The sequence below is a fragment of the Melanerpes formicivorus genome, unplaced genomic scaffold, assembly GCF_026170545.1.
Source record: "Melanerpes formicivorus ecotype bairdi unplaced genomic scaffold, bMelFor1.0.p_v2 SCAF_14, whole genome shotgun sequence".
NCBI classification, from domain to species: Eukaryota; Metazoa; Chordata; class Aves; order Piciformes; family Picidae; genus Melanerpes; species Melanerpes formicivorus.
The window spans coordinates 14,705,622-14,720,200 of NW_027142366.1; the positions used below are offsets into that span (position 1 = coordinate 14,705,622).

The following is a 14,579-nucleotide window of genomic DNA, read 5'->3' on the forward strand; positions in this document are numbered from 1 at the left end:
TTAAAATAAAACAGAACTCAACACACCCAGCAATGCTGGCTGTGCCAGAGGAAAACAATACCCAGCAAACTGAAACTCTTACTTCATTTCAAGACCAAAGCATTATTTCACATCACAAAAAGCCAGGTAAGGTTCTGTTTCAGCAGGAGCACAAGCAACCTAGCCTTGATGGGATGTCTCATCAAACTGATGCTCTTTTGCTTTCAATTACTTCACAGGGGAAACTAGCAGCTGAGATTCAGCTCTCTCTCTCTGAGAGGGGCATGTCATTCCTGAGCTCTTCATTCTCAGAGTCTTGATAAAAGTGGGCACAGACTCCTGTGAAATGATGGTGTGATGTTTATTCATCTAAAATGTAAGTTTGGAATGACATCTGTTCTCAAGCAAGTTAAACATAGCAAAACAAAAGCAGAATACAAGGTACTATCCTTTGGGAACTTACTCTAGATCGTGGTCCAGGAACTTCTGTCTTCATTAGAGGTCCATCATAATCAAAATCCACATCAATTTTAGCTGCAGCTTGACTGATATACCTGCATCCTGTAAGAAACAGTGAAAAATCTGAGTACAAACTCTATTTTCTGTGCTCTCCTCTACAGTAAATGTCCATACCTTACCTAACAACACCTGGCAGATGAGACCAATTACATTGTACTCTCTGCAGTGAGCTAAATATCTCACCCCTGACAAGTGTGAAAATAAAACTGATACCAGTGAAGTGGCTTTGCAAAAATAAACATCAAGTGAAATGACAAAGCAACTCTAGAGAAACAGAGGCAAATCCTGCTGTAAAGGACTGGAGGACTAAGAGCACATCTGTTCCTGGTCCTCTCCATCGTGCCTTGAGCACGGCTGCTCTGAATTCCCCTCTCCTACGCAGAAATGGTTTTGTTAGCTACCAGTAACAACTGCAAAGCCTGCTGGAGTTCACAGGTACAAAAAACATTGCTATGTTCTGCAGTAGCTCAAAGAATATTGCTTGGGAAAGAATTATCTCAGAAAGGTAAATGGCTGTGTTTAAAATATCCAGCACCTTGCAGTGCAGCTCTGAAATCTGAGTCTAATGTAGTGACAGTTTGCCCTCTGAGCCTGCCCCTGGCCTTGCTGTTCTTTATCCATGTATGTAACTGGGGAATCATAATGAACTTGACATCTTAATGAAACCAAGGGACAAATTCTTCTTGGGCTTCATCAATCACAGGGTCTGCTTTCCTTTCTGAAGTAACTGTTTCAAAAGCCAGGGTTTAGGCATAGGTCACATGGCAGAGGCAGTTTTGGTTAAGTACATACTCCAAGCATGCATGGGTCATTAAGGGGATTCCAGGATAACATGGCAATTGTACATTTGCAACAAAGGAACTACAGACTCAAGAGCTCTACCAAGGAGACTATGAGCTTGCTCTGTGCACTGGTGAGTGTTGACCTAAACTTAGCAATTACATTTTGTCATGGAGCACCTGCAAGTTTCCACCCTGCAGAATATAGAATGGCTTAAATTGGAAGGGGCCTTAGAGATCATCTACCCCAACCTCCCTGCCATGGGCAGGGATGCCTCTCAACTAGACTGAGCTGTTCAGGGCCTCATCCAACCTGGCCGTGAACACACACAGGGAGGGGGCACCCACAACATCCCTGGGCAGCTTATTCCAGAGTCTCACCACCCTCATACTGAAGAACTTCTTTGTAAGATCCAGTCTAAACCTACTCTCCCTCAGCTTCAAACTATTCCTCCTTGTTCAGTTGCTAGACACCCTTAGGAGAAGTCCCTCTCATCCTTCATGTAGGATCCCTTCAGGTATTGGAAGGCAGCTATAAGGTTCACCTGAAGTCTTCTCTAGGCTGAGAAGACAGCCTATCCTCATAGTAGAGGTGCTCCAGCCCTTGGATCATCTTTGTGACCCTCCACTGGACTCACTCCAGCAGCTCTGTGTCCTCCTTACAATGGGGACATCAGAACTGGACACAGTCAATATGCTTAACGTTGGTGTATTCTGCTTTGACGAGATCAACATGCAAAACATGAGGGCATCACTTATTTCATTCTGTCCTAGGCACTTGTAAGTTGGTGCAATTTGGACAGCCCCAAATGAAGATCCTTTGCACTCCTCCTTGCCAGGGGAAAGCCAAACTGCAGCTCGGTGTGCTGCTGGGATCCCCAGGCAGCACCAGCCTCGCCGCGCTTCAGCCGTTAACCACCTCCCACTGCCAGAGCTTTGTTTCAGAAACACCCTGAAGAAGTTGTCAACTAAACCAAATGAAGACAGACAGAAGGTGTGCTCTGACACTGCTCAGCAATGTTTTGAACACAGCCACTTGGCCAAAAATTTCCAACAGTGACTGGAGATGTTTGCTTCAGTCTGTGTCAGCCCAAGTTGAGACAGCTCGAGCAAGCCTGATTTTAAGAAACTTTATCTGAAAAATCACAGCCCTCTGAAAACAACTCTGAGCAATTCAATTCACTGCTCATTTTGGGAACACTTAGTCTGCAAAGATGATTATTCTCCTCAGCTTTAATTCCAAGTCCCTACATGTGAGATGCGTCACTGCCTCTCCGCAAAGCTATTAATAGGTTTTGTTACAGCAACGCCGCTTCGGTTTTGTGTCATTCTGTTTGGTGTTCATGTAAATTGGAGACTGCATGACAACTGCTCTGCTGGGGGAAAAAAAGCCACTGCATATGAAAGATCAAAAGCTACACAATTCATAGCCAATAAAGCTGCAGATTTAGTAGACACACCAGGAAGTTTAAAAGGAGGCAAGAGCCCAAACGAACCCTTTCGCGCATCCTGCACTCTCCTTGGTGGAGATCGCAGCAAGCCAGCAGGAAATGCTTCCTTTCCCCTGCCATCTGCCCAGCCCAGGCTCGAGGTGCAACTTGGTATGATAAAGGGGAAAGTATCAAGAGACATAGAGAATATCCAGGGCATTTTGGTAGGCTGCAGCATACATGGAATCATCTGACATGGATGTGAATTTAGGGCAGGGGAACTATAACCCCCCCACAAGGTCCTCCTCACCCTCCTCCTCCTCCTCAGACTTGCCTGGTGCTCTGCTCCCAGAGACCCTGTGCATCCCCCTCCATTCCACTCCAGGGTGCTCCCACCCGCAGCAGCAGCTCGTGCAAGCAGTCTGCCAGCCTCAGCATAACTCATTTCCCATTAGAATACGTTTGGACAGTGATTAAAGATTCCCTCTGCTGTTAGCAACCAAACCACCCCTGCCAACGTGCGAGATGCCCGACTGCCAGCCTCTAAAACCGAGTCCAGTGGTCAAGGATTTCCCAGCATCGCCTATGAGGTGTGGGTAAAGTTTTTCAGTGCCCTGAAGGACAACCTCTGAAATATTTTATACAGACAAGGATTCTAAATGAAACATGGATTTAATTATTTCTCTCCAAAAAGTTCTGTAGTGGATATTGCCAAGGGCACAGTCTCCCTGAAGAAAACACACACGTATACAGAGCTGTGCAACAGGGAATTCATGGGGGGGATGTTTTACTGTTGTCCCATCTTGTTTAACACCACGAGTCAAAAAGAGGTTGCCTCCCTCAGCCAGGCTGTGTAACAAACAAAGACCAAAACCCTTGCTTTGTAAGCTCCTGCTCCATGTCATCAGGCTCTACAGGCAAGTGATTTCTAGGCTGATTCACCAATACAAATTTGGTTTTATATACTTGTTTGGAGGAGCCCACAGTTGTCTCTCTCATTTCATTACCACCAGTACAACAGCTGCTGTACCAACTTATCCATCCTTACACTTGTCAAAGACTTGTTCCACTTCCCAGCTCAGGCAAAACCTGTGGTTTGAAGCTGAAGGAACTGTTTGCCATAAATAAAATGAAAATGCCCTGTGTGACCAGATTGAGGGATTCTGAAGAGTGGGGTTTGTTTCTTTCCCTTAAGTAAAGGATGAAGAATACAGGCTAGCATAAAACCCTCAACCCCCCACAAATCACAACATACTAACAAAGACTTTGATGGTAGAAGCAAAAACCAAAGTGGAGTTAAGCCTTAAATTTCCTGTATTTTAAGAAGAAACTCCCTTTAACTCCCTTTGAGAGTGCAACATAAATGATTGAGATGAACTCACACAATTGCTAGCAAGGTCAACAGCTTTATTCCAAGTAGCCCACTTCACTGCTCATCAGATATGCAAACTTGTTCACAGGTTTGGTTAAAAATAAATGAAACAACCCAAATTTTAAGAACATGAAAACATGGATCCCCTCCTTCCCTCCTTTGAATTCTTCCTCTACTCTTCAAGTAAATTTGGGCTCTGATCAGGAATGTTAATGACAAGCTAAAAGGCCAGCTCCTGCAAAGAGCTCAGTCTGTGCACACACAGGTTGTACAAGTCACTGGCACTCACATGCAATGAGCTCTCCTCCTCCAGGAGCATCTTAACAGCAACAAACTGGTTATCATCACATGGCTGAAGACTTTTGAAGCCTAATGCTACCTTAGTGCTCAGGGACCTGTCCAAGTGCTCATGAAGATGAAACAAAAGGAATCCCAGCAGTTTTTGCTAGCTGAGGACTCCTGTTCAGATTAATGCTGCCAGGCTAGAGGAACAGAGGCACTGCCACAGCACTGTTCCCCTTCGGACAACCCATTCCATTCCAGCCTCACAGACTGCCCTGATTGCACAGCCTCAGCCGCTCCCCAATGGTGAAAGTCAGTCTGGCCACTCCCTGCATGAAGGCTCACCAGCTTTTTGGCACCACTCACTCTGCATACTCTACAACACTTTGTCCTCCGGACCCCAAACAACCCCAGGACACGAGTGCTACCTCTTGCTTCCAGGCACCCGAGGCCCTGCACACAGAGCACAGTTCCGGAGGCGGTTTGCTTTCCTGCAAAGGCTTTTCCAAGCACTTGGACACCCCATGGTGAATGGCCACATCAATACCTGCTTTGTTTTGCCTTGAGGAGGATTTCAGCCCAGAGGTCATGCTCTGTCTCTCTTGCTTCCCCTACCCCAGGTATCAGCGTGGCATTCTCCTAATGACGCAAGTAAACCAGATCAGTCACTGCAGTGTTTCACCCCCCAGTAAATTGCAGTGTGCTCTGCTCAGCTGGCATTCCCATCTTGAATGTACTCAATGTACTTTACAACCTCACCCAAATTATTCCCATTTGACTTTTTAATAACAACTTACCCTGCAAAAAAAACTCTGAAGTCAACCCATAACTTAGGCTGCTTCAATTTGATACTTAGGAGTTCCGACATTTGCACATCAGGTCTTGAACACTGCACTGTGCCTCTCCAAGAGACAGCAGAGATGGCACAGATAAAAACTGAGACTCTAATTATGTCCAAGCAAGGTATTTTCAAGAATTAGGAATCCCTAGTGGCAGGTTCTTCAGTGAACTAACAGCACTTCCTATGTAACAACAACAATGTCCTGTGGAATGAAAGACCAAGCTGGGGGCAGGAGTTGATCTGTTAGAGGGTAGAGAGGCTCTGCAGAGGGACCTCGACAGGCTGGACAGATGGGCAGAGTCCAACAGCATGAGATTGAACACATCCAAGTGCCAGGTTCTGCACATTGGCCACAACAACCCCATGCAGTGCTACAGGCTGGGGTCAGAGTGGCTGGAGAGCAGCCAGACAGAGAGGGACCTGGGGGGTACTGGTCAATGGTAGGCTGAACATGAGCCTGCACTGTGCCCAGGCATCCAAGAAGGCCAATGGCATCCTGGCCTGCATCAAGAACAGTGTGGCCAGCAGGAGCAGGGAGGTCATTCTGCCCCTGTACACTGCACTGGTTAGGCCGCACCTTGACTACTGCGTCCAGTTCTGGGCCCCTCAGTTTAGGAAGGAGGTTGACTTGCTGGAACGAGTCCAGAGAAGGGCAACGAAGTTGGTGAGGGGTTTGGAGCACAGCCCTGTGAGGAGAGGCTGAGGGAGCTGGGGTTGCTTAGTCTGGAGAGGAGGAGACTCAGGGGTGACCTTATTGCTGTCTACAACTACCTGAAGGGAAGTTGTAGACAGGCAGAGGTTGGTCTCTTCTCCCAGGCAGCCAGTACCAGAACAAGAGGACACAGTCTCAGGCTGTGCCAGGGGAAGTTCAGGTTGGATATTAGGAAGAAGTTCTATACAGAGAGAGTGATTGCCCATTGGAATGGGCTGCCCAAGGAGGTGGTGGAGTCGCCGTCATTGGAGGTGTTCAGGAGGAGACTTGATGGGGTGCTTGGTGCCATGGGTTAGTTGTTTAGATGGGTTGGATTGGTTGATGGGTTGGACGCGATGATCTTGAAGGTCTCTTCCAACCTGGTTGTATTATTATTATTATTATTATTATCTAGAACACAGAAAATGACACAGAGACTCAGAACTCTTCAAACAAGGGGGAGCTGAAATTCTCCAACAAATCCTTGGGCTTAGGTGGTTGCTGTTTGCTTGTTCTTCATATTCTTCAATTCATATTGCACTCTAACTAGTGTGTAAATCAGTACCTAGGTGTTCAGAGTCATGCTCTTGGGCCAGTGGACCAAATCACTGACTTTCTGCTGAGGTCTGTGATCAAACTGAGAAAAGGTTTCTGCTGGTGTATTATCTTTAGGACAGGCCCAAACGACATGGCCTGAACTTATCTTCAAAGTGTGCTGAAAGTGTCCATCTCTGGAGCAGCATGAAGAAAGCTCCAAAATTACATTTAGCTAATATGACCAAGAAGAGGAGCCTCTTCTCTCTGATGAACAGAGCTTGTCTCTTCACATCAGGACAAAGTGAAAAGCCAACCATATCAATTAATTTCATTATCAGAGAGCACATCAGCTGAATAATTTGCAGAGAGTTTTCTACCCATCCCATTTAAAGAGAGTGGGTATGGTAAGTTAAATTCTGCTTTCCTTGCTTCTTGTGGGCTTCTCAAAGCTCCATGCAACACACATCATCTTCCTAAATGAGCAACATCAGCAAATGATCACATCCTTCCTCTTCACCCAGCAGGAAGTCATAATTTGTGAGCAGAGAGAAAAGCTCATTTTCCAACCTCTCTTTTCCATGCTGCCCTCATCACTTACCAGTGTGTCTCTCAGCAGTTCTGAACAAAGTCCCACATTGCTATAGCAACACAATTCATGTAAGTCTACCCTTCTAATGTTTTGCAGTGGTGGTAGACACTGACTACTACTGTTACCAGGCCTCTGTGCTGAGTAGTCACCTCTGCTAACAAGACCCATGTCCAAGACAGGGCTAGAAAGAAAGTGCTCAAGCCTCTGAGATGCCTGACCACAAGTAACACTCATATAAACACAGCTCCTGAGTGCCTGAGAACTGGCTGTTACCTGGGAGAAATGCCAGTGGAGGCACTGAAATTACATCAGTGCCATGAAGAGAAGCAACTCCAATAAACAAAGAAAAAGAAGTAAGTGAAAAGAAATGCTGGCATAGCAGATCTCTGAAATGAGTGTCCTGCTGTGCAAGGCTGTACAGTGAAAGCCCTCCAGTCCCCAAGGAGTCACTTCACACCTGCCACAGCACTGCTGCCCTGTGCAAGGGCAGAAAGGCAATTTCCCTTGCATGCCTGTAACTCCTGCTCCATGGTGTCTATCAAACCACCTTCCAGACAGAATTTTTAGAGTGTGGAGGCCCTGACAGCCAAAAGTAGGAGGACTGTGATTTCCCCCCAATCCGTTTTTAGGTGTTGCAAGCAGAATCTGTTACTAACAGATCCTGAAATGGAATGGCAAAAGGCCAGGCTAGCTAGAGAGACTTGGAAAATGAACATCACTCTTGCATAATATTGTGAAAAATGAGAGTGCTATTTACAGACTGCTTATGCTGCAAGATCAGCAGCTCCTCCACATGAGACTGTTTCAGTGCTCCCACATACACACTGGAGATTTTATTGGAAGAAGATTCTCCAAAAGACAAAGGAAAAATTCAATATCAAACAGGCTATACAGAAGTGGAAGCTGCTCTAAAGAAGAGCATAAAGACTCCTACACAGAGAGAGTGATTGCCCATGGGAAGGGGCTGCCCGAGGAGGTGGTGGAGTCACCATCCCTGGAGGTGTTCAGGAGGAGACTTGATAGGATGCTTGGTGCCATGGTTTAGTTGATTAGGTGGTGGTGGATGATAGGTTGGATGTGATGATCTTGAAGGTCTCTTCCAACCTGGTCTATCCTATCCTATCCTATCCTATCCTATCCTATCCTATCCTATCCTATCCTATCCTATCCTATCCTATCCTTCCTCTCCAGCACAGCATGGGCAGACTCATGGGAGCACCCAACTTCTGGTTTTCTTGTAGGTCCTGTGACCTGAATTGGTCACGAGAGCTCATCAGGACACCTCTGGAGATGAACAGTCACAAGCAACGCCCAAGTGGGAAACCAGCCAGCACTGCCACAGCCACCTTCTGTGGCACAGAAAGAAGAAAACTAGATAGGAACATCAAAGGCCTTACATTCACCTGAGAAACTGAGAGCTGAAGTCCTAATTACCCTTCTTCTGACAACAGGTTTTAATATGAACATTTTTATGTACTCAGCTTTTTGTGGGAACATTTGATCAGACAGAACAGTAAAGAATCCTCATCCAGTGGGAGAGGTTGCACTCCAGACTCAATGGTCAGTTCCCAGGCCATCAGCTGAAGCTGACCTCCAGTCCACGTTCTCCTCAATCCAGAGAAGGAAACTCATCCTTACTTCTCCCACACATCCCTCACCCATATCCACATTGTTCTCCCTGACTTGCTAGGGAAGCTCCTAATGTACAAACTGAAGGAAAAAACAAGTAAAAAAAAAAGTCTTAGCAAGGGTTAATACTGGAGACAAAAGCAGGAGCAAAAGTAAAGTATTTCTCACAGCTTTCCAACCTCTTTCTGGCAACTGTGACAGGGATACTAGGAGTATCTCTCAGGCTTTACTGCAGCACACCCATGAGATAAACCATTCCTATCCTCTGCAGAGAGGTAGGGAATAAGCTGAGACAGACAAGGTACAGCCTCAAGCACGGTTAGTCCATTTAGGGAATTGCAACAAAAGTGCAGAGAAACTGGAGGAGAAACACTAGACCTGTGAGGAGAGATTGAAACAATATTTAGATCTGTTGAGAAGAAAGTGAGGTCTAGGGGGAGGTAATAGGTTTCAAATGCACAAAAGGCTTCCATAAAGAAAAAAAAATGAACTTTCCAGCTTCCAGGTCCTTTGAGGGCAAGACAAATAGTAAGGAAGTTTTTTTTTCCCTATTTTGAAACTTAGGTTAAATATTAGAAAAGTTTTAGAGGTAAGGTCAGTTCAGCAATACAGCAGACTGCCTGGGGAGGCTGCAGAAACTGCACTGCTGAGGGCCTTCATCAACAGGTCAGCATCCAAGAAGGGCATGGGCATGTACTAGTGCACTGCCTTTGGGACAACTTGTTTGCCTGCTACTGTTGGACCTGAGCAGTGAGAATCCCTGAGAGATGTGGCCCTGGTACCCCACCAGTTGCCACCTCATCTTTCTAAAACACTTGGTTAGGCCACACCTTGAGTCCTGTGTCCAGGTCTTGGCTCCTCAGGTAAAGAAAGATGTTGAGATGCTGGAAGGTGTCCAGAGAAGGGCAACAAAGCTGGGGAGGGGTCTGGGGCACAGCCCTGTGAGGAGCAGCTGAGGGGAGCTGGGGGTGTTCAGCCTGGAGAAGAGGAGGCTCAGGGGAGACCTTACTGCTCTCTACAACTACCTGAAGGGAGGCGCTGTAGCCAGGTGGGGGTTGGTCTCTTCTCCCAGGCAACCAGCACCAGAACAAGAGGACACAGTCTCAAATTGTGCCAGCGGAGGTTTGGGCTGGAGGTGAGGAGAAAGTTCTTCCCAGAAAGTAACTGGCCACTGGAATGAGCTGCCCAGGGAGGTGGTGGAGTCCCTGTCCCTGCAGATGTTCAAAACAGGATTGGATGTGGCACTTGGAGCCATGGTTTAGTTACCAGGAGGTATTAGGGATTAGGTCATAAGTTGGACTTGATGATCTCTGGGGTCTTTTCCAACCTGGTTGATTGTATGATTCTAAGCAGTTTATTTCACTCTTGGGGCCAGCACAATGCTAACTCCCACACTTGCTTTAAAAAAAAAGCAGAAATAATCAAATCTCTTTCTGTAAATAAGTTTGTCATAGATTTGAGCTGAACAGGATTATTGCACTCAGTGCACACACACACCACTGAAACATGACAGCCCCCAGGCACAGACATTCCTACCAAGAGGCAATCTATTCTCTCCTGCTCTCCACCTCCACCTCCCTTTGGCAAGCCCTTTCATTTCAGTACCCACAGGAAAAAGGGTAAAAGTCAGCAGACCCAATGGCACCACAGGATTTTTGTGGGAGTAAAGTACAAGGCTCTTTTGCCAGTCTGTAAAGCTCTGAGCTTGAGTGCTCAAAAATACCTTGGAGGAGAGCACTCTGGAGCTGAGAGCTCCTGGACATTGCCCTTGGCACTTCCTTAAAAGCAGCAGAGACCAAAAGCACTGCACCCTTAGCTGGGGCTCACAAAATGAGAATTGGTCTGAAGCTCTGATTTTTGCTACAGGTGTCACAGCCTTCCACTTACTCTGTTGGCCAGGAATGCTGGAGGCTAAAAACCTGCCAGGATAGTTCCTTCTGGTGAGGGGTCCTCCTCTTGTTCCATCTTTTCCAATGTCTGGACACACAAAGCATTCAGTCCCAAAGAGCCACACTCTGCCCAAAGGCCACAGACCTGTCATCAGCCAACCTGCAGCCAAGGCCCTCTAATCTTTGCTTCAATATTTCTGCTTTCTTTCCCCCCTACCCATTTCCTGAACACAAGGATGGTTTAATAGAGCTCAGAGCTCTTTCTCACTGAAGATCTACACCCCCTCACTGCAATGGAGAGAAAGGAAGAGTGACTGCATTTGCCCTCCACTGACCTCAAGCATTTTGCCCAATAACAACATTTGCCTCTGCAACTGGGAAGCTGCATAGAAGGAGGGAAAGGGAGCACTCAGTGATGCTGAGATTTGCTCAAAGGAGCTACTAAAGGCCTGGCTGCTGCAAGCACTTTCCATCGTCCACTACTGACCAAACAATCACTGCTCCTGCACAGAGCAGACAAGAAGTGTGACAGCCCCATAAACAGAAGCCATCCTGCTCTGAAATACGAGTTACAAGACCAGATTTTGTGTTCCTTATGCAGATATTTGCTCCCCAAAGTGTGTAATTCAAAAGGAAATCAATCACATTTGAGTTTCTGAGCCAATGGAAGGGTTTTGTGTTTGCCTGCCAGTGGCAGGAGCACAGTAGCACTGCAGAAGAAGGGCTGGAGAGAAAACATTGATATTTACTTGGGCACAGGAGAAAACATTCAGCTGTACTGTATCAGTAGAGCAGAACACAAAAGGGATGCCAGATCTTAGATTCTACACTGCTTTGTCCCAAAACCCAACAGAAACTGGCTTTTTATATCTATTTCACAGAGACTTCAGATTTAATGTGCACATACACATGTAACAAGTTGGGGCCAAGCAAGAACTTGCCATGACACCACTTAGGAGAAGGTAGTTTGATGCTGTGTGGTAGGATTTTATTCTGCACTAGAGCAATCTCCAGGCAGAAAGACACATCCAGTGAGGGACACATCTTCGTGGCAGTCACACAAAACCTCTTCCCAAGAGAAAAAGGGCAGGGTCACACCATGTAGCAGGCTTATTCTGATGGATGACTGTTTTATCTCTGCACAAATTAAGAACAGAGTTCCAAGGACTGAGGAGCTTTCTTTCATAGAATCAATAAGGTTGGGAAAAGACCTCAAAGATCATCAACCTGTCCAACCTGTCACTCAACACCTTATGACCACTAAACCACGGCACCAAGTGCCACGTCCAATCCCCTCTTGAACACCTCCAGGCATGGTGACTGCACCTCCCTGGGCAGCCCATTCCAATGGCTAACAACTCTCTCTGGGAAGAACTTTCTCCTCACCTCAAGCCTAAAGTTCCCCTGGCACAGCTTGAGACTGTGTCCTCTTGTTCTGGTGCTGGTTGCCTGGGAGAAGAGACCAGCACCCACCTGGCTACAACCACCCTTCAGGTAGTTGTAGACAGCAATAAGGTCTCCCCTGAGCCTCCTCTTCTCCAGGCTGAACAATCCCAGCTCCCTCACTGTCTCCTTTCAGTTAGCATGTTTACACTGCCAGTCACTAACTGAATGAGTTCTTGTTTGCAGAACAAAACCCCAAGAAGCACAGCACCTTTGAGGGCCACTTCTGGACTATCGATATGCAAGATGCAGAACATCATTCAACACCTCTGGATAAACTAGCATAAAGTGGATGCCTACCAAATACAAGAAAATACAAAAAGCCACTTACCAAAGACAGGTAGTCTGGAGTTTTGCTGCAGGCAACACGTCAGCTGTCGACTAAGCAACATTGAGGCCATTTTATCTTTGCTTCACTCAAAAAGATTCAATCTTGAGAGATTTCTTTCTGGCTGATGTTCTGAAAAACAAAGAAAAAAGGCAAAGCCAACAGTTATTCATGTCCCTATGGCTGCAGCCACTATTACTGTGCCATTCCTTTCAATTTCACCTTTCACCAATTTCAATCCAAGGATGCTGACAGCGAGCCCTGAGAGATTGTGATGATTTACCTCACACACCCCAGAAGGCAAATCGTATCCTGGGCTGCATCAAGAGGAGCGTGGCCATCAGTGCAAGTGAGGTGATTCTGCCCCTCCACACTGCTCTTGTGAGACCACACTTAAATAACTGTGTCCAGTTCTGGTGTTCCCAGCGTAAGGAGGACACAGAGCTGCTGCAGTGAGTCCAGAGGAGGCCACAAAGATGATCCAAGGGCTGAAGCACCTCTGCTATGAGGATAGGCTGAGGGAGCTGGGGTTGTTCAGACTAGAGAAGACTGAGAGACCTTAGAGCTGCCTTCCACTACTTAAAGAGATCTTACAGGAAGGCTGGAGAAGGACTTTTTATAAGGGTGTCCAGCAATAGGACAAAAGGGACTAGTTTGAAGCTGAGGGAGAGTAGGTTTAGAGTGGACCTTAGGAAACAGTTCTTCAGTAAAAGGGTGGTAAGACTCTGGAACAGGCTGCCCAGGGAGGTTGTGGATGCCTTCTCCCTGGCAGTTCAAGGCTGGATTGGATGAGGCCTTGAGCAACTGAATCTAGTTGAGAGGTGTCCCTGCCCACTGCAGGGAGGTTGGAGTAGATGATTTCTGAGGTCCCTTCCAATCTAAGCCTTCTATGATTCTCTGGATGCTGACATTCAGGGCAGTCTCAGGACTGAGACACAAGGCTGCTGCTAGGCCTCGTTGAGGCAAATGACTCCTAGGCTAAATCTGTATCTCCCAGATCTCTCAGCTAAAGCAGGGCCAGGGGGTAAAGATCATTTTACCTGTTTTCCCTTGCTCACCATCTCAGCTTTCTCTATCTACATGAAGTACATTGAACTTTTACAAATTGTTGCCAGCCAGTTTCTCAAGCCAAGCTGTTGTTTCAATTTGGCCCAAGTTTATGAGAAAAAAAATCTCATGCAATAGAAAGACAGCAGGACAAGCACTAGGGAATGAAAGAAAATCAATCCCCTGAAAACAAAAACAAAAGAAAAAAACCAAAAAACCCAGTTTTTACCAATTAAACAAGAGAGACTGTGAGAGCTGGGATTGTTCAACCTGAAGAAGGCTCAGGTTGCATCCCATAAACATGTAATAATACCTGACTAGACGGACTAAAGAGCGAGCCAGGGTCCTCTCAGTGGTGTCAAGTGTGCACTTGCAGCCTGGAAAGCCAATCAGATCCTGGGCTGCAGCAAGAGAAGTGTGGCCAGCAGGGCAAGGGAAGTGACTCTCCCCCTCTACTCAGCTCTGGTGAGACCCCACCTGGAGTACTGCAGCCAGTTCTGGAGCCCCTATTACAAGAGGGATCTGGAGGTGCTGGAAGGTGTGCAGAGAAGGGCCACGAGGATGATCAGAGGGCTGGAGAACCTCTCCTACGAGGACAGACTGAAGGAGTTGGGGCTGTTCAGTCTGGAGCAAAGAAGGCTCCGAGGTGACCTCATTGTGGCCTTCCAGTATCTGAAGGGGGCCTACAGGAAGGCTGGGGAGGGACTGCTCAGGATATCAGGTAGTGACAGGACCAGGGGGAATGGAATGAAGTTGGAGGTGGGGAGATTCAGGCTGGATGTGAGGAGGATGTTCATCACCCTGAGAGTGGTGAAGCCCTGGAATGGGTTGTCCAGGGTGGTGGTTGAGGCCCAATCCCTGGAAGTGTTTAAGCCCAGGCTGGATGAGGCTCTGGCAAGCCTGATCTAGTGTGAGGTGTCCCTGCCCATGGCAGGGGCATTGGAACTAGATGATCTTTGTGGTCCCTTCCAACCCTGACTGATTCTATGATTCTATGACTGGGTAAGAGGCATTAGGCACAAACTGAATCACAGTAAGCTCCACCTAAACACGGTGAAAGCCTGGACAGGCTGCCCAGAGAGGGTGTGGAGTCACCATACTTGGAGATATTCAAAACTCAACCAGACATGGTCCTGAGAAGCCTGCTTTATGTGACACTGCTTGAGCAGAGGGCTGAACCAGATGACCTCCAGAGGTCCCTTCCAACCTCAGCTATTCTGTAAC

The 14,579-nt window shown here is 47.0% G+C and overlaps 1 protein-coding gene across 2 annotated transcripts in view; it reads right to left on the minus strand.

The window, feature by feature from the left end:
- Positions 1 to 14,579, minus strand: part of ABAT (4-aminobutyrate aminotransferase) — a 60,305-nt gene that overhangs the window by 23,401 nt on the left and 22,325 nt on the right. For both annotated transcript variants that reach the window (XM_068147154.1, XM_068147155.1), the window contains exons 2-3: positions 12,312 to 12,440; positions 443 to 540 (exon numbers count right to left, since the gene is read on the minus strand). In XM_068147154.1, the coding sequence (XP_068003255.1) occupies positions 443 to 540; positions 12,312 to 12,381 (168 nt within the window). In that variant the 5' untranslated portion in view covers positions 12,382 to 12,440. The remainder of the gene's footprint in view (positions 1 to 442; positions 541 to 12,311; positions 12,441 to 14,579) is intronic.